This window comes from Oryx dammah, unplaced genomic scaffold (assembly GCF_014754425.2).
Source record: "Oryx dammah isolate SB20612 unplaced genomic scaffold, SCBI_Odam_1.1 HiC_scaffold_15, whole genome shotgun sequence".
NCBI classification, from domain to species: domain Eukaryota; kingdom Metazoa; phylum Chordata; class Mammalia; order Artiodactyla; family Bovidae; genus Oryx; species Oryx dammah.
Window position 1 is genome coordinate 35652912 of NW_024070199.1, and position 19960 is coordinate 35672871.

Consider the following 19960-nt stretch of genomic DNA (forward strand, 5'->3'; position numbering starts at 1 on the left):
CAGAGGGTCCCAGATCTCAGCCTGTTTCACTAACCGCTCTCCCTGCTCCTCCCTTGTCTCCTTACAGCTGTAAGGACAGCAACTAGAGCGAGAGTGAGCCTTCCTGAGATGTAACATCACATCACTTCTCTGCTCAAAACCTGCCACTGCTCCCATTTTAGTCACACACACCAAAAAAAAAAAAAGGCCAACGTCCTTACAGGAGCCTAAAGATGCTGGCCTCTGTGGCCCCTGACCCCACCCTCTGGCTCTCCCCACTTGAACCACACTAACCTCCTTGATGTTTCCGCAAACACACCAGGCATGTTTCCATCTTCAGGCTTGGAAAGTTCTCTTGGCTACTCCCCCAGCCCCCTTGGTCCTTCAGGCTGTTTCTTAGTAACCACCTTCTCAAAGATACCCACCTGAATGACAGAACCACTGCACTCCCAGGATCCTTCTCCCCCACATCCCCAATTTACTTCCCAGTAGCCTTAACCATCATCTGATGAACTCTGCAATTTACTTGTCTGTTATATTTCATGCTTACTAACTGTCTCCTCCCACTAGAATATAAGCTTCATAAGGGCAGGGACATTTTTCTGTTTCATTCACTGTCCTGTCTCAAATACCCAGGCCCATGTCTGGAACATGATTGACAGATCATAACCATTTGTCAAATGAAATAAATGTGCCTGGCATGGCCTATACTCGGTAAATAGAAACCATTAATTGTTATTTATTTTGATCAGAAGTCCTTCCCAAGACTTTTGTCTCCAAGATTTGTGAGAAAAGCCTTGCCCCAGAGAACCTATCGACCATGCCCATGTCTTTTATCAAAAGTACCTTGAGTTTCTCCCCTTCTGGAAACAATTTATGGCTCCCAGTTGCTTTAGGATTAAAGTCTAAATTCCTCAGCCAGGTATTTATTGCTGCCCAGAGACCTGGCTCCAACTCTGTGTGCCCTGCCACTCACTTCCCTTCCAATCCCTTGCTGCCCCGCTCCAGTTCCTCCCGCACCCCTATCCTCGCCTCCCACCCATCATTCTGAGAGGCAGGCGCTGAAGAATGCTTGTGTCTTTTCTTCTGGGAAAGAGGAGGCATGGAGTATTCATTGTAAGAAATGAGGAGGCAGGTGCAGGTTGAAGAGCTGAGGGAGTGGGATGGATGGGAGGGGAAGAGGCTCAGGAAAGACTAAACCACCCAGCACTGCCAATGCCCTGGAGTGGAGGCTGCAGTAACTTTAAGTCAGAAAATGTGGCTTCTAATCTTGGTTCTGCCCATGTCTGATCTCAGAAGAACTCCTCCCACCCCAGTTGCCCACCCCACCCTCAGACCTCAGGCCTGACATCTGGACAAGAAGAGCTGGACTTCATCTGATCTTTGTAAATGATGACCCAAGGGATGGGGTGCTCCAGGAGCTCGACAAGCATGAATTAATGCCCATCAAATGATACATGTCTAAATTCTCTGTGTGTGCGCTCAGTAGCTCAGTCATGTCTGACTCTTTGTGACTCCTTGAACTATAGCCCACCAGGCTCCTGTCTCCATGGGATTTCCCAGGCAAGACTACTAGAGTGGGTTGCCATTTCCTACTCCTGGAGAATCTTCCCAACCCAGGGATCAAACTCACATCTCTTGCGTCTCCTTCATTGGCAGGCATTGGCAGGTTCTTTACCACTGAACCACCTGGGAAATCCATCTAAGCTGCTTGAAGGACCCCTTTTCCATGTGTTAAAAACAACTTTAGAAAGGACCAGAATCATTTGAAAACACTTCCTTCCTGAAACTCTGTGATTCTTTGACTAAGCCTCATCATCCCACCTTTCCATTTGCTTGGACCACCCTTTTCTACCCCCACCCTCTCTAACTCATGTAGGGTGAATTCCATCTCTCTCTCTCCTCAGTGCCCTTGAGGCACCTTTTCCCGACTCTTTTATAGCTCTTACTCTGTTTGATGTGGATTGTAATTATCCACATCCGTTATCTGTCTCCCTCATTCAACTGTGCCTCTTGGGATGCTTCTCTGAGCCCTTTGTACTGAACAAATCTTTAGTAAATACTTGCTAAATTGAGAGGGAGGCAAAGGAAAGAAGGAAAGATGGGGCCTCTCCAAAAGGGAGAATTTTCTGAGCAGCTGACTCTCACCTATGTCATTTTAAAATTATAATCAATAACATATATTTGGTATATATATATATAAGCCCCAATTACTTCCCTCTACAAAATGGCACTATCACAGCCAAGAGAATGACCTCAGTAGCTGACTTTCTCTAAAAGTTCAGAGAAATGGTAGAGGTTTACATCAGAACCTAGGAAACTATTGATACCTAAAGATTAGATATTCCTGCTTTGTGAAGTGTCATCTTTTCATGAGATGCCTTTTTCTGCAGCTGCCACCTTCCCACCACCTTGCTCAGTCCCATCTTTCTCCTCTACCGATACTGCTTCTCTCTGTAGCTTGTCCATACTCCCAAATTTCTATTCACTTCCTACACAGAACAGTTCCACTGTTTCACTGTCTGACTCCAGACCATACCCTCAGGTCCCTGATATCTGAAGCAAAGTGTCAAGGGGTTTCCCTAGATAGTGACTATCCTCTCTTTTAGGGCAGCATTGCTAGTAAGTGTTAAGATAAAATTTGTTTCACAAACACACTTGGCCTTCACAAAAACCCAGTGAGGTATTTTCCCCACGAAGCTGAGATGAGGTTAGGGGACTTCATCAGAGCCATAGAGATGGCCACTGCAGAGTCAGAGCTCAGACTCTCAGACATGCACTCAGGTCTTCCTGTTCCATTCTGGTTCCAGGTCCCTGGAATGGCCATTTCTGGTTTGCTGCTCATCTTCTGCCTCCTGGAGGTGTGCGTTGCAAGTGCATCTGCCCACTTTGGCTGCCAGCTGACCTGCTACCAAACCAACAACGTGAGTCCCAGAGGCTCCTCGGAGGATGGGAAGAGGTCCTAAAGAGGGTGGAGACTAGAGGGTTCATCCTACTCCCCTTCCTGCCCAGGAACAGGAGGGCTCCCTTGGTACCTAAAGGCATGCCCAGTCTTTCTTGCTTAGTCACTGGTACACTTCTTGTTTTCCTGTTTTCCAGGTGGGCGTGGTCATCCCAAATGTCTATGTGACAAACCCAGCGGTCAATCCAGAACCAGAGAACTCACCACCAAATTATTCTGAGATCCAGGGTGACAAATAAGCAAACCTAAATGTTCTAGAAGCATTTTTCACTGGAACCCAAAAGAATACCTCCCCTGTCTGGGCTCCTGAAACTAGATTCTTCCTCCCCTGACAATCTAAAGGAAACATCTCTCCAATAGCGTGCGTTCCTGGACTTCATTCCATTCAGCCTGGTAGTTGTGCTGCTCTTCTTTCAAAGAGTAGATGGGAATTTAAAATGGATTTTAATAAGAAAAGGTCCTCCCTAGGGCATCCATGCACGGGTGTCTTTGTGCCACACATGTCTAGACAACCCAACCTTCATTCTTTCAATTATTCATTCATTAATAAAAATGCACTGAGGATTTGATATGTTTAAGGCTCTAGTCACAGCAAAAGGAGGGTGAACACTGAGGAACACAACTGTCCTTGACCTCCAGGAAATTCTGGCCTCAGAACAGAGGACAATATACAAGCAATTTTCTCTGACTTGGAGAAGAAATGTGGGGATATGAAGCGAGAGAACAGACAGGGATCTGATTTAGTCTGGTAGTGAATCAAAAAGGAATGTGGAAAGCATTGATTGCAGCAACATGTAGGGAACTAAAAATGATCATATTAAGTGAAGAAGTCAGACAGAGAAAGACAAATATATTACTCATGTGGAATATAATTTTTAAAATTGATACAAATGAATTTATTTACAAAACAGAAACAGACTTACAGATATCAAAAACAAACTTTTGGTAACCAAAGGGGAAACGTGGCAGGGAGAGATAAATCAGGAGCTTGGGGTGAACATTCACACACTACTACCTATAAATAGATAACTGGCAAGGACCTACTGTATAGCACAGAGAACTCTACTCAATACTCTGTGATAACCTATATGAGGAAAGGATCTGTAAAAAGAATGAATATGTGTGTATGTATAACTGATTCACTTTGCTTTATACCTGAAACTAACACAACATTGTACATCAACTATACTCCAAAATTATTTTAATTAAAAATAATAAAAGGAATGAGGAAAGCAGAGAACAAGGAAAGTTGAGGAAGCAAAATTTTTAGTGCAATAAGAAAGTGTTGGGAAGATCTTTGGAAAGAATGAGTTATCCACTAAAATGATCAACCCCTTTTCTTTGCTGTTATAACTGATGCAATAGAGCTCAAGAGTCAACATTGTCTTATGATAGCTTACAAAGTTATGAGGCTAGTACATCTTTATGATTAAAAGGACAGGGACAAATTCCTGTATGAAATGGCTGTACATTGATAACTTCTAGATGCACACATTAATTTAAATACTGTTATCCACAATGGCCACTAGCTTCCAAAAGTTTCCATGCCAATGGGTTAGAACAATTGTTCCTAAAGATCAGGTGTTCTCAATCATCTCCCTGGTGTCAGAGAGCAGAGGAAGAGGGGAAAATTAAGGACAATACCAAGGTTTCTGCCTCAAGTAACTGGGTGAACAGCCATTTACTCAGATGGAAAAGGCTAAAGTAATAAAAAGGTTTCAGGAGAAAAGCTAAGATTTCAGTTAATATGACACTCAAGAATTTATAGGAACATCGCATCTCAGAAAGTGAAAGTGTTAGTTGCTGAATCATGTCTTGACTCTTTGCAACCCCATAGACTGTAACCCACCAGGCTCCTCTGTCCATGGAATTCTCCAGGGAAGAACACTGGGGTGGCTACCCATTCCCTTCTCGCAGGGATCTTCCCAACCCAGCATTTCAGAGGTGGCCCCACATTTAAAGATAACTTCTATCTGATGCTTGAATATCCCCTATAATCACCCCCATATTTACAGCATCACCCAGGAGCCAGTTAGACATACAAATTCTTTGGCCCCACCCCAAACCTACTTAATTAGAAACACAGCAATCTGTGTTTTAACAAGCCTGCCAGGCAATTCTGATGCCCACTCAAAATCTGAGAACCTCTTTTCAACAGTATCTTCAAATATTCCTTCTAATCTTGAGCACCTTGTATGGTGGTATATATTATGATGGTGTCTCCAAAGGCATCCAGCACCATCCTTAGACACCTCTTCTGAGAAGCTCTTCTAAAGAGTGAACTATGTCTAAGTGGAAACCCAGATAAGACATTCCCCAAGCTCTCACCTGGGAGACAAAATGATGACCTTTCCCCTTTAGGGCTGAACAATCAGAGACTAAATGAGTTTCAGTCCCACCTATCTATTTCCCATCTAAGCTATTGAAAAGCCCAGGTCCCTCACCTTTCCCTCGATACTTCTGCCCTCTTTCTAGCCAGGCTACAGATAAGTACACTTTCACAAGTTGTAACGTTAACTCGGGAAACAGGAGTCATCAGAAAGAGGCTGGACAGATGCAGAGGACAATTAAGGCAGGAACAGCAAGATCAGACTTTGCCCAGGAAAGAGGCCAATAAAACCCTGTAAAGGACTAATACCTGGGCCAGTCTAACTGCTGCCAGAAGTCATTTTGCCATCAGAGAATACCCCCCAACTTCCATTATTGAACAGCACCCAGGGATATAGATACTCGCTAATATCCATTGAATGGACTCAATCTTCTAGAAAAAAAGAAACAATGTTTATTGAGTCAATATCTACTGTTATTCTTCTCAATGCCTTTTCACCTTTATTATTTCATTTCCTAAACAAACAATACAGAGTGGCATTATCTACATTTTAAGAACAAGAAATATGAAAATCTGGGGCTCAGAAAGGGTAATTTGCTCAAGTCTATTGCTCAAAATTCTCCAAGCCAGGCTTCAGCAATATATGAACCGTGAAATTTAGGATGTTCATGCTGGTTTTAGAAAAGGCAGAGGAACCAGAGATCAAATTGCCAACATCTGCTGGATCATCAAAAAAGCAAGAGAGTTCCAGAAAAACATCTAGTTCTGCTTTATTGACTATGACAAAGCCTTTGACTGTGTGGATCACCACATGCTGTGGAAAATTCTGAAAGAGATGGGAATACCAGACCACCTGACCTGCCTCTTGAGAAACCTATATGCAGGTCAGGAAGCAACAGTTAGAACTGGACATGGAACAACAGACTGGTTCCAAATAGGAAAAGGAGTACATCAAGGCTGTATATTGTCACCCTGCTTATTTAACTGCTATGCAGAGTACATCATGAGAAATGCTGGGCTAGAAGAAGCACAAGCTGGAAACAAGTTTGTTGGGAGAAATATCAATCACCTCAGATATGCAGATGACACCACCCTTATGGCAGAAAGTGAAGAAGAACTAAACAGCCTCTTGATGAAAGCGAAAGAGGACAGTGAAAAAGTTGGCTTAAAACTCAACATTCAGAAAACTAAGATCACGGCATCTGGTCCCATCACTTCATGGCAAATAGATGGGGAAACAGTGGCTGACTGTATTTTGGGGGGCTCCAAAATCACTGCAGATGGTGACTGCGGCCATGAAATTAAAAGACGCTTGCTCCTTGGAAGAAAAGTTATGACCAACCTAGACAGCATATTAAAAAGGAGAGACATTACTTTACCAACAAAGGTCTATCTCATCAAGGTTATGGTTTTTCCAGTAGTCACATATGGATGTGAGAGTTGGACTATAAAGAAAGCTGATCACTGAAGAATTGATGCTTTTTCAGAACTGTGGTATTGGAGAAGACTTGAGACTTCCTTGGACTGCAAGGAGATCCAACCAGACAATCTTAAAGGAGATCAGTGCTGGGTGTTCATCGGAAGGACTGATGTTGAAGCTGAAACTCCCATACTTCGGCCACCTGATGCAAAGAGCTGACTCATTTGAAAAGACCCTGATGATGGGAAAGATTGAAGGCAAGAGGAGAAGGGGACAACAGAGGATGAGATGGTTGGATGGCATCACTGACTCAATGGACATGAGTTTGGGTAAACTCTGGGAGTTGGTGATGGACAAGGAGGCCTGGCGTGCTGTGGTCCATGGGGTCTTGAAGAGTCAGACATGACTGAGCGACTGAAGTGATTGTTATTCAGTCACCAAGTCATGTCCAGCTCTTTGTGACGTCATGGACTGCAGCACACCAGGCTGCCCTGTCCCTCACCATCTTCCAGAGTTTGCCCAAGGTCATGTCCATTGCACTGGTGATGTTGTCCAACCATCTCATCCTCTGTCACCCTCTTTTCCTTCTACCTTCATTCTTTCCCAGAATCAGGATCTTTTCAAATGAGTTGTCTGTTTGCATCATGTGGCCAAAGTATTGGAGCTTCAGCTTCAGTATCAGTCCTTCCAGTGAGTATTCAGGTTGATTACTTGCTTAAGTTTACATCACTAGCAATTGGTGACATTGGATTTGAAATTATATTCCCTGCCAACAAAACCCACATTCTTTGACTGCCTCATCCTGACCTGCCCCCAGTGCTGGCCCCAAGACAGAAAGAAAGCACGTGATGGTGTGATGATGATAAAGTCATTGTCCATTGTGTATTAAAATCATGATCCTCCAAGCTACTCACTCACACTGTAGATGAATTGGCTGTGATCCACCCACCTGCTCTTGCTGTTGTTAATCAGAGGCTTTCATGGTGATGGAAGCTGTAAGCACACAACCATGGTTAGGGGAAGGGTTCTATTCACACAAATAGGGCTTGACCGGCACTGTAAAGGGCAGAATAAATGTCAGGAGTGGCACACTCACCAGTCTTTTATGGGACTGGGTTACAGGTTTCAACTTATATTCAACACAAAATAAACACTGACTAACCAGGAAATTGCTCTTTACAGCATCAGATCTTGCTTCTATCACCAGTCACATCCACAGCTGGGTATTGTTTTTGCTTTGGCTCCATCTCTTCATTCTTTCTGGAGTTATTTCTCAACTGATCTGAGCGACTAAACTGAACCAGGAAATAAACCAGATTGGTAAACAAATGGCAAGACAATAAAGGGAGTTTCCTCCACCAACCATCAGCCCTACACAAGGAAGGGCAAAATACCAATAGGGCATAGAAAGGTGCAGGAAAGCAGAACAGAAATATGCCTATGAGAGTCACTTCCTTCTGCCTCTTTTTTCACCAAATATAAAGAAACTAGTCCTCCTTTCCCACAATAATCCCTGCTTCCACCCCACTTCAATCACTCACTTTAAAGGTCAGAACTCAGCCTTGGCATTTCCACAGCTGCACCTCCTCCATAACCTGGGTTTCTCCAGCCTCCACACATCCTACCTCTCCTCCTAAGTCCTACAGTTCTCAACTCCAACTGGACCTACAACCCATCAATTTCCCATCTCTTCACTGCCCCCTGCCCCCCACACCCCCGCCCCGACTTCCTGCCTCCATGACTCTTACACTCCATGGTTCATCACCAAAATCACTATCAACTCCCTGGTTCAGCTCAGTGTGCTATCTGACAAAATCTCAACCCTGATTTAACCGAACCAGCTGCCTGTTTCCTTCCTAAAATAGCCATCTAGCAGTTCTGTTTCATTTCACTAATCTATACTGTCTCCCAACTTCTATATAACTATATCATGCTTTTTCTTTGACCACACAGTCTGGTGTGCAGGATCTTAGTTCCCTGACCACGGATCAGACCTGTGGCCCCTGCATTGGAAGCATGGAGTCTTAACTACTGGACCACCAGGGAATTCCCAACTATGTTTTATCTTTTCCTCTCTCTGCAAACCCACGTACCTCCCTCCCCAATTCTCACCTAATGAGCTTACTTCCTGTTTTCCTGAGAAATCAAATGTAGTCAGAAGAGAATTACAAGCCCTGGCCAAACACTAGACCTTTCTGTGATCATAGACTGCCTTCTGTCCAGTTACTATAGAGGAAATATCCAGGCTCCTTCTACCTGGCACCTGATTCCACCCCCTCATCTACACTTTCCCATTTCTTAGTTTTTCACAATCTACTGAATTATCCCCAAGAGCACGCAAACATATTATATGTTCTTCTCTCTGCAAAATGAAACCCTCTTCTGACCCCAGAACCACCTGGAGATGCTACCCTATTTCTCTACTCCTCTTTACAGAGATGATCTCCTCAAACTAATTTCTGCTTGCTGTCTCAAATTACTCTCCCATTGTCTTTTTTTTTGCTACCCCTCAAGGCATGCAGGGATCTTAGTTCCCTGACCAGGGATCAAACTCATGCCGCTTGCAATGGAAGCACAGTCTTGACCACTGGACCATCAGGGAAGTCCCTCCCATCGATTCTGAACTCATTGTAATCATGTTTTTACACCTGCTCACTAGAATCATTCTTATCAAAGTCCCAATGATCCCACATTGCTAAATCTGAAGCCAAAAGCTTGGCCTCTGTGCACTGGTACCAAGTTGAATCTTGAAGACAGAGTTTTGGTTGAAGTAAAAAAGAATAGCTTTATTGCTTTGCCAGACAAAAGGGACACAGTGGGCTCATGTCCCTCAAAAACTGTGTTCCCATCAGGGAGGTTTTATAGCAATAGTTCAAGGGTGGGATTGCTGATAAGATTAGGGTGTGTTCAGGGCTTGCACTTCCTTGGTCTCAGGTAATCTCTCAAGTCCTGCTCAGTTTCAATAGCTCCAAAAGTCTTAACACATTCCACCATCAATTTAAAAGTCTAAGTCCAAAGTCTCATCTAAATCAGCCATGGATGAGATTCCAGATGTGAACCTGTGAAATCAATCATGTTATATGCTTCCAAATTGCAATGGTAGAGCTGGCTTATCATAAGCCTTTAAAATTGTCCTGCCACATTGCACTCGGGGCCTTTGGAATTGGGGCAGAGGGGGAGGCAGCAGATCTCCAAAATGCCTTCAGGATCATTCTTCCATTGATGTTTTGTCATGGATAACAGATCTTGGCTCTTCTGTTTGGACATCTGACTATTGTGATGAATAGCACCTAATTTCCATTGAGATTGCCATCTAAACTGATCTCCTTACAATTGGTTTGGAAATTTTCACAACCAAACCAAATTTAGTTTCATTGCTTTCAAGTTCTGCCTTCCACAAAATACCAGGTCAGGAACACAATTCAGCCAAGTTCTTTGCCAGCACCTCCAGGATAAGATTAGATTTCTGACAGTGGCATTCAAGGCCCTGATCAAGGGCTTGCTTTTTAAGATGTTCAATCTCACTCCTCCAGCATGTCTGGACTTCTGCCTTTGATTTGCCACTTTCAGGCATATATGCACTCAGACACCAAGCCGCAGCCTCTGCAGGTAAGAACCAGATCCAACCCCTTAGGGACTCAGAGCCTCATCAGGAAGTGTAGACCTATAGAGAGATAACAGTAGCACAGGAATAACTAAGACCAAGGCCACAGAGAGGTTCAAATAAAATGATGCTATGGAATTATGATGCTATGGGAGTTTGGAACAGAACAGTGTCGAGAAAGCAAACATTTCTTTTTGTTCAGTGACAGCAAATTTTCTTAAGGGACAACTCAACTATCTTTGGATCTCTAGAGGTATAAGAAGTGAGTCCCTCCTTCCACTCAAGGGCCTGACCAAGCCGGGGAGGCTGAAACAGGCTGCCTCATCATGTGGGAAGAATCCATTGATTCTGGGGGCAACACGAAGGGGCCATGAGGAAGCCCAGGGACAGAAAAGAAAAGTGAGAAAAGAAGGGAAGGGGGTCCTGGAAACGTGGAGGATGTCCAGGGTCCTAGAGAAAACCTGCCTTGAATTCTCTGTGCTGGGAACGGGTTAGGGACTAAGATCAGAGACACCTACTACCCAAGGTTAGATTCGTTGCTCTGCTTTGCTGCACTGCCCCTGCTCAGTTCAGTTCAGTTCAGTTGCTCAGTCGTGTCCGACTCTTTGCGACCCCATGAAACGCAGCACGCCAGGCCTCCCTGTCCATCACCAACTCCTGGAGTTCACTAAGACTCACGTCCATTGAGTCAGTGATGCCATCCAGCCATCTCATCCTCTGTCATCCCCTTCTCCTGCCCCCAATCCCTCCCAACACCAGAGTCTTTTCCAGTGAGTCAACTCTTCGCATGAGGTGGCCAAAGTACTGAAGTTTCAGCTTTAGCATCATTCCTTCCAAAGAACACCCAGGGTTGACCTCCTTCAGAATGGACTGGTTGGATCTCCTTGCAGTCCAAGGGACTCTCAAGAGTCTTCTCCAACACCACAGTTCAAAAGCAAGCTCTATTCCCTACCCCCAATTTTAGTACATGTCTGCCACATGGAACTTTTTCCTGTAACTGAAGAAGAAAGAAAATCAAGCCCCATTTGTTTTCCAAACTGCTTGTAACAAAGTATCACAAACTGGGTGGCTTAAACAACAGCAGTGTATCACCTGTAGTTAGGTTAGTTCTTTCTGACCATGTGATAGATGGCCAGGTCCATGCTTCTTGGCTAGCTTCTGGTGATTTGCTGGCAATCTATAGGATTCCTGGCTTGTAGATGTATCACCCTAGTCTCTGCTTTCATGTTTCTATTATGTTCTCCCTGTGTGTACATCTGCCTCTGTCCAGATTTGCCCTTTTTATGAGGATACCAGTCCTACTGGATTAAAGACCATCTCACAGACCAAATTCTAACTTGATTACTTCCGTAATGAAAGTGAAAGTGAAGTTGCTCAGTTGTGTCCAACTCTTTGCTACCCCATAGACTGCAGCCCACCAGGCTCCTCCGTCCATGGGATTTTCCAGGCAAGAATACTGGAGTGGGGTGCCATTTTCTTCTCCAGGAGATCTTCCTGACCCAGGGATCAAACCCAGGTCTCCCGCATTGCAGGTGGATTCTTTACCACTGAGCCACCTGGGAAGCCCATCTGTAATGAACCTGCCTCCAAATAAGGTTGCATTATGAGGTACTGAGCGACTGAACTGACTGATGAGGTATTGGAGGTTGTTGTCATTGTTCAGTTGCTAAGTTGTGTCCAACTCTTTGTGACCCCAGGGACTGCAGCATGCAAGGTTCCCCTGTCCTTCACTATCTCCTGGAGTTGGTTCAAAGTCATGTCCATTGAGTCAATGACGCCATCTAACCATCTCATCTTCTGTCACCCCCTTCTCCTTTTGCCTTCAATCTTTTCCAGCATCAGGGTCTTTTCCAATGAGTTAGTTCTTTGTGTCAGGTGGCTGACTTATTGGAGCTTCAGCATCAGTGCTTCCAATGCGTATTCAGGATTGATTTCCTTATGGATTGACTGGTTTGATCTTCTTGATGTCCCCATTTGGGGCTTGGTGTCCAAGGGACTCTAACATATTTGGGCATGGGATGTCGCAGAAAGAGATCTATTTCAACCTATAACAAAGAGCTGTGTTTCATGACTGAATTCTTTCAGGTTGGAGAAACAACTGGAAAAGGGAGGTATGACCTAGATCAGAAATGTATAAAGCATGAAGTTGAGGCAAAAGGTGACTAAGAAAAGCATAATCCACAACCCAACTCCTCCAGGTTGTTGGGAGTAAGACCACAATATGTATAATGGGGCTTCAGCTAGCCCATACTTTGGCCACCTCATGCGAAGAGTTGACTCATTGGAAAAGACTCTGATGCTGGGAGAGATTTGGGGCAGGAGAAGAAGGGGACGACAGAGGATGAGATGGCTGGATGGCATCACCGACTGGATGGACGTGAGTCTGAGTGAACTCCAGGAGTCGGTGATGGACAAGAGGCCTGGCGTGCTACGATTCATGGTGTCTCAAAGAGAGTCGGACATGACTGAGCGACTGAACTGAACTGAACTGAGTGTTGTAGAATCCAGAATCACAAAACACACCTCAGAGGACACTCAAGACAGTGGAGTACAGTTTATTACACCAGCGGGTCCAAGGGGAATCGGTTGCCAACAAGGACCCCCATGATTTCAGAGGACTCGGTTTTATACCCTCTGTACATGACTCAGAGAAGGTAATGGCAACCATCTCAGTACTCTTGCCTGGAAAATCCCTTGGATGGAGGAGCCTGGTGGGCTGCAGTCCATGAGGTTGCTCCGAGTCAGACACGACTGAGCGGCTTCACTTTCACTTTTCACTTTCATGCATTGGAGAAGGAAATGGAAACCCACTCCAGTGTTCTTGCCTGGAGAATCCCAGGGACAGGGGAGCCTGGTGGGCTGCCGTTTGTGGGGTCGCACAGAGCTGGACACGACTGAAGCAACTTAGCAGCAGCAGCAGCAGCAGCTACATGACTGGTTACACATTAGTAATTAGTTTTACAATGTACAGGGGTGGAACAATTAACCATTACAACACGCAGGTGCAGGCACTGTTGTTAATCTAACTGAGACAACCTGACTTTTACTTTCAGTCTTTGTTTGCCATCTGTTAGGAAGGGGTTTCCTGTTTTTTCTTTAATGATGGTTAACAGGGTTCATGCCCAGTTCTCATCCTGCCTTAAGCTGGCTGACAGTCTTCAAGATGGAATTCCTCTTGCCCTCCTCCCAGCAGCCCAAACAATAGAAACCTAAAGGAAAAGGGTGATCCTACAAGGCTGCAATAATCAGAACCCATCCCCAGGCAGTTGACATTTGAGACATTTGAGTCTCAAGGAGATTTATTTTCACTGGAAAGTGTAAGGAAGTCTTCATGGAAGACAGGTTTCAAGATGGGTCTTGAAGAGTTAGTTTGTTGTTCAGTTGCTCAGTCATGTCTGACTCTTTACGACCCCATGGCCTGCAGCATGCCAGGCTTCCCTGTCCTTCACCATCTCCCAGTCCTTCACCATCTCCCATCTTCACCATGTCCATTGAGTTGGTGATGCCATCCAACCATCTCATCCTCTGTCGTCCCCTTCTCCTCCTGCCTTCAATATTTCCCAGCATCAGGGTCTTTTCCAATGAGCCAGCTCTTCACATCAGGTGACCTAAGTATTGGAGCTTCAGCATCAGTCTTCCAATGAATAATCAGGGTGGACATTTTTTTCCTCCTCTTTTTTCTAAAAGAGGAGGAAAAAAATAATTTTCCTTTTCTACTCTTCTAAGTTCTCAGCTGGGGCCCCTGAAACAAAAGACAGATTAAAAAGAGAAAAACAGAAGTTTATCACATAAACTGGCATCTGGTCCCATCACTTCATGGCAAATAGATGGGAAAACAGTGGAAACAGTGGCTGACTTTATTTGTGGGGGCTCCAAAATCACTGCAGATGGTGATTGCAGCCATGAAATTAAAAGATGCTTACTCCTTGGAAGAAAAGTTATGACCAACCTAGAGAGCATATTAAAAGGCAGAGACATTACTTTGTCAACAAAGGTCTGTCTAGTCAAGGCTATGGTTTTTCCAGTAGTCATGTATGGATGTGAGAGTTGGACTATAAAGAAAGCTGAGTGCCCAAGAATTGATGCTTCTGAACTGTGGTGTTGGAGAAGACTCTTGAGAGTCCCTTGCACTGCAAGGAGATCCAACCAGTCCATCCTAAAGGAGATCAGTCCTGAGTGTTCATTGGAAGGACTGATGTTGAAGCTGAAACTCCAATACTTTGGTCACCTGATGTGAAGAGCTGACACATTTGAAAAGACCCTGATGCTGGGAAAGATTGAGGGCAGGAGGAGAAGGGGCCGACAGAGGATGAGATGGCTGGATGGCATCACCGACTCAATGGAGCTGAGTTTGGATAAACTCCGGGAGTTGGTGATGGACAGGGAGGCCTGGCATGCTGCGGTTCACAGGGTCACAAAGAGTCGGACACGACTGAGTGGCTGAACTGAACTGAAATAAACTGTGTACACAGAAGATATGTAGGGGAAAATGAGTAACACTCAGAGTTGACTCAAAATTCAGGCTTAAATCCCATCTTCTGCTCCAGAGAAAAGAGAGGAAGATGTGAGGAGGCTGATTATGGGAGGTAAACAAGAGGAAGCTTTGTCACACAGATTTAAGGCATGCCTTCTCTGCAGGAAAGAGTTTCTTGTGATTTTGTCATCCTTTCCTTCCTGGTACAGAGAGGAAGGCATCCTTACAAATGAAGACTTCCTTTATAAAGGTATGTTTCTCTTACAAAAAGGTAACTTCTGTTTTCTGTATGCTCTTCCTCAAAATAATCAGTCCAAAACACAGTTGACCCTTGGACAACATGGGTTTGAACTGCACAGGTCCACTTATCTGCTAATCTATTTCATTGTAGTACTGCACAACCCAAGGTTGGTTAAATCCACAGATGTGGAACCTCAGATACAGAGGGTTTACTCTAAATTATACCCAATTTTCAACTATGTGGAGTGTTGGTTCTTCTAGGCCCTGTGTTGTTCAAGGTTCAACCAACTGTAATTATTATGCCAAAGAGGCATATTTTGGAGTAGAATTTTCTGCTACAGTTTTCCCCCCTTTTGTTCTTTTTCTAATTAATTTTTATTGAAGTATAGTTGCTTTACCTATGTTTGTGTTAGTTTCTACTGTACAGAAAAATAAATACATATACATATATCCCCTGCCTTTTGGACTTCCTTCCTACTCAGGTCACTGTCCCATTCAGGTCAGTTCCCATTCAGGTCACCTTCCCATTCACAGCATTAAGCAGAGTTCCCCATGCTATGCAGTACACTCTCATTAGTTACCTATTTTATGTTGCTTTTTCCAATTGCTGTCCTGTCTGACTCTTTGCAATCTCATGGACTGCAGCACATCAAGTCCCTCTGTCCTGCACTTTCTCCCAGAGTTCATTCAAACTCATGTCCATTGAGTCAGTGATATCATCCAACCATCTTATCCTCTGCCACTCCCTTCTCCTCCTGCATTCAATCCTTCCCAGCTTGGGTGTCTTTTCCAATGAGTGGGCTGCTCACATCAGGTGGCCAAAGTATTGGAGTTTCAGCTTCAACATCAGTCCTTCCAATGAATATTCAGGACTGACTTCCTTTAGAATTGACTTGTTTGATCTCCATAGCATCAAAAGTATGTATGTGTCAATCCCAGTCTCCCAATTCCTCCCATCCCTCCCCCTTTCCCCCTGGTGTCCATACATTTGTTCTCTACATCTATGTATCTATTTCTTCTGCTTTGCAAATGAGATCACCTATACCACTTTTCTAGATTTTACATATATGTGTTAATACTGGATATTTGCTTTACTCTTTCTGATTTACTTCACTCTGTATGACTCTTCACTCTGTGTGGATTCTCCAAGTCCATCTAAGTCTCTACAATGACTTCATTTCATGCTTTTGTATGGCTGAGTAATATTCCATTGTATATATATACCGTATCTTCTTTATCCATTCTTCTCTTGGTGGATGTTTAGGTTGCTTTCCTGGCTAATTATATAGTGCTGCTATGAACACTGGGGCACATGTATCTTTTTGAATTATGGTTTTCTCTTGAGTATATGCCCAGCATATATTGCTGGGTCACAAGGGAGTTCTGTTTTTAGAATCGCCATACTGTTTTAAGGAGCCTCCATACTGTTCTTCATAGTGGTTGTATCACTTTGCATTCCCACCAACAGTGCATGAGGATTTCCTTTTCTGTGCACCCTCTCCAGCATTTATTGTTTGTAGATTTTTTGATGATGGCCATTATGACCAGTGTGAGGTGATACTTTATTGTAGTTTTGATTTTCCTGACACCTTTTAACATGCACCCGTGCCTCTGGTTCACACTCTTCTGGAATAGACTGTGCCTTTTGTGCAGCTTTAACCTGAGCCTCCTTTCAAAGTCCACTCTTAGTTGGATGTCCTATTCAATGTCAGCCACTCACAAACCTTCAGAGACCAGCCCAAATCTTTGACATGTCTTCCACCTACTTTATCACTGATAGCCTGGCTCTTTCTTTGTTTCCAGCCATAACTTGTACAGGCACAACTCAGAGATGTTGTGGGTTCAGTTCCAGACCCTTTCTAAAAAGTAAATATGCTACTGAATTTTTGGTTTCTCAGTGCAACTAAAAGTTGTGTTTATGCTGCACCATAGTCTATTAAGTGTGCAATACGATTATGTCTAAAGGACTATACCATAATTTTAAAATAATGCTGATGAGAAAATAGCGCTACAGACTTGCTCAATGCAGGGTTGCCACCAACCTTCAATTGATAAAAAAAAAATGCAATATCTGGCAATCACAATGAAACAAGGTATGCCTGTACTATGATTATCTGACAATGGTTAAATTCTATCTTGCCACGTCATTATAAACTTCTAGAAATCTACATACCTCAGCATGTAACATACCATCTGACACACAGAAGACACTCAGTAAATACTTGTTAATTACTTCCTAAAATTGCTTATAAATCTACTGGCTTATGAGGTCTCAGTGGCCCACTTCTGAAAGGCCCATGGAACCCCATTCCTACTCAATCAAGGCCATAAATATTCTGAAGGTCAAATGAGCTCAACTCGGAAGCCAGAGAATGGATTCATTGTTTGACTCAAAGTGAAATTGCAAACAAGACTTTGGAGCTTCAAAGAGAAACCAAATGTTCTTTTATCAGAAATTTCTAGGCCAGGTTTCAGAGGCCCACAGGATCAGAAGAAGGAACATTGAAAGGCTCGCCGGGTTGACCAGGTAAGACATCTATGACTTCCTCTCCTTGGTCCTCACAGAAACTGGACCACACTAGGGGAGACATGGGGCCTAGTCAGGCCCTGAGTAGGGTCTCTGGGGAAACGCCATAAGTCAGGGAACTATATATGATGTATATACCTTTTTATAAAAGCATTTAAGATAAGCTAGCGCAGCCCACAGAGACAGAATTTGCAACCACCTAACCTTGGAGATGCAGAGTCTGGCCAGCTAAGGAGGTAAGTGAAAAAACAGAAACAAGTTTCAGAGATAGTTCATATCTCTATGTGAACCCAGATATCTTAAGACAGAAGGTGGAAAACTCCACAGGACATCTCCATTTCCCCACTCCCTGAGTCCAGCTGTAATTAAAGGGTGATCAGGTATATGAAGGACCTAGAACTGATGGAAAGGCTCCTAAAGAACCCGCTCCCTTGTTCCTGACAGCAGCGGGGACTAAAGGGGTCTCGGGAGAGTCTATCACAGGATCCAGCTGCCTCTGCCAGTCGCCAGGTTTGTAGTTGTATTATTTATCACACATGTAAAAAGAAAGTGTTCTGAAAAAGGGAGACAAATATAATCCATTCTCTCATATCATGTAGCAGGCTGTAACATTCTGTGTGGTATCCCTTATGAAAATTGAAGGCAGACAGACCAGAGTTCAAATCTCAGCTTTGGCATTTTCTAGCTGACCAGAGTTCAAATCTCAGCTTTGGCATTTTCTAGCTGTGTGTTCATGACCTGAGTTACTTAACCTGTTACTTTGTCTGCAAAATGCTCACAGCAGTGATATATAGCTGGAGGAATTGCCTGATGCCTACAGGGCTGTGGAGTCTAAACACTGATGCTTGCTGTAGTTGTTATTATAAACCACCCTTACGGGAAACCTGAAGTTCCTCCGAGAAAGCAAGGGGTAAATCAAGGTCAAGGCAGAAGTGGCATATGCTGCCTACGTCCATCTCAGTTGACACTGCCAAATATTCTGCCACTCCTATGTCACCTGGAAGACAGAACATTCTTTTTGAAAAAATTTTTTAAAAAATAGTAAAAAGAAGATAGCAGTCAGAAAGAATAAATTCAAGTCTCAAATCCATTTATCCACAAGCAAGTTATTTCACTTTCGAAGACTCCATCTCCCTGTTTGCACGGATGCAGGTAGGATCAAAAATAGTGGGAGAAAAAAGAAAAAGAACAAATACTTTTAAAAAAGAAAAAAAAAGTGAGGAGACACAGCAAGTAACTGAACTGTCAGTTGACAGACCAGTGAAAGCTGTTGCTCTTATGGGAGAACTGGAGAGACCAGCTAGATTTTTTTTAATTAGTTATTATTATTTTTTAATATTTACTTGGCTGCATCAGACAGCCCACTGTCTTAGCTGCTCGGGGACATATGAGATCTTAGGTCCCCAACCAGGACTCAAACCCTTGTCCTTGCATTGCAAGGTGGATTCTTAACCACTGGACTACCAGGGAAGTCCCTAGATTTTAAAATAAGAAAAAATTTGGGAATTTCTTGGAGTTCTATATAGTTTATATTTTTACCTGTTAGGATCCAAGAAAAAGAATTAAACCAAGAAGGAGATGTGTAGGACATTTATATACCACCATGATTCTCAAACTTCACCAGCCTCAGAGTCACCTGGAGAGTAAGTTAAAACAGATGGCTGCAAATGGCACAATTTTGTTCTTTTTATGGCTGAGTAATATTCCATTCTATATATGTACCACATCTGCTTTATCCATTCAGCTGTTGATGGACATTTAGGTTGCTTCCATGTCCTGGCTACTGTAATAAGTGCTGCAATGAATACTGGGGTGTATGTACACCCCAGTGTGAGTGTACTTAGAGCCACTGAACTGTACAATTAAATATGCTTAAAATGCTTAAAATAGTATGTTTTATATTATATATCTTTTACCACAATTAAAAAAAAATTTTTTTTAAAAACAGACAGCTGGTCCCCACACTTGGGGAGTTCTTATTTAGTGAAAGTGAAATCGCTCGGTCATGTCCGACTCTTTGCAAACCCATGAACTGTAGCCTACCAGGATCCTCCATCCATGGAATTTTCCAGGCAAGAGTACTGGAGTGGGTTGCCATTTCCTTCTCCAGAGGATCTTCCTGACACAGGGATCCAACCCGGGTCTCCCAAATTGCAGGCAGACGCTTTACCATCTGAGTCACCAGGGAAGCCCTTCTTATTTAGTAGGTCTAGGCAGAGGACCAGTAGTCATGTATGGATGTGAGAGCTGGACCATAAAGAAAGCTGAGCGCCGAAGAACTGATGCTTTTGAACTGTGGTGTTGAAGAAGACTTTCAAGAGTCCCTTGAACTGCAAGATCAAACCAGTCAATCCTAAAGGAAATCAGTCCTGAATATTCATTGGAAAGACTGATGCTGAAGCTGAAGCTCCAGTGTTTTGGCTAC

The 19960-nt window shown here is 43.6% G+C and overlaps 1 protein-coding gene across 3 annotated transcripts in view; it reads left to right on the top strand.

The window, feature by feature from the left end:
- MS4A8 (membrane spanning 4-domains A8) overlaps positions 1-3510 on the top strand; it is a 38886-nt gene extending 35376 nt beyond the window's left edge. For all 3 annotated transcript variants that reach the window (XM_040255888.1, XM_040255890.1, XM_040255891.1), the window contains exons 6-7: positions 2790-2903; positions 3079-3510. In XM_040255888.1, coding sequence (XP_040111822.1) covers positions 2790-2903; positions 3079-3180 — 216 coding nt within the window. In that variant the 3' untranslated portion in view covers positions 3181-3510. The remainder of the gene's footprint in view (positions 1-2789; positions 2904-3078) is intronic.
- The last annotated feature ends 16450 nt before the right edge of the window (positions 3511-19960 follow it).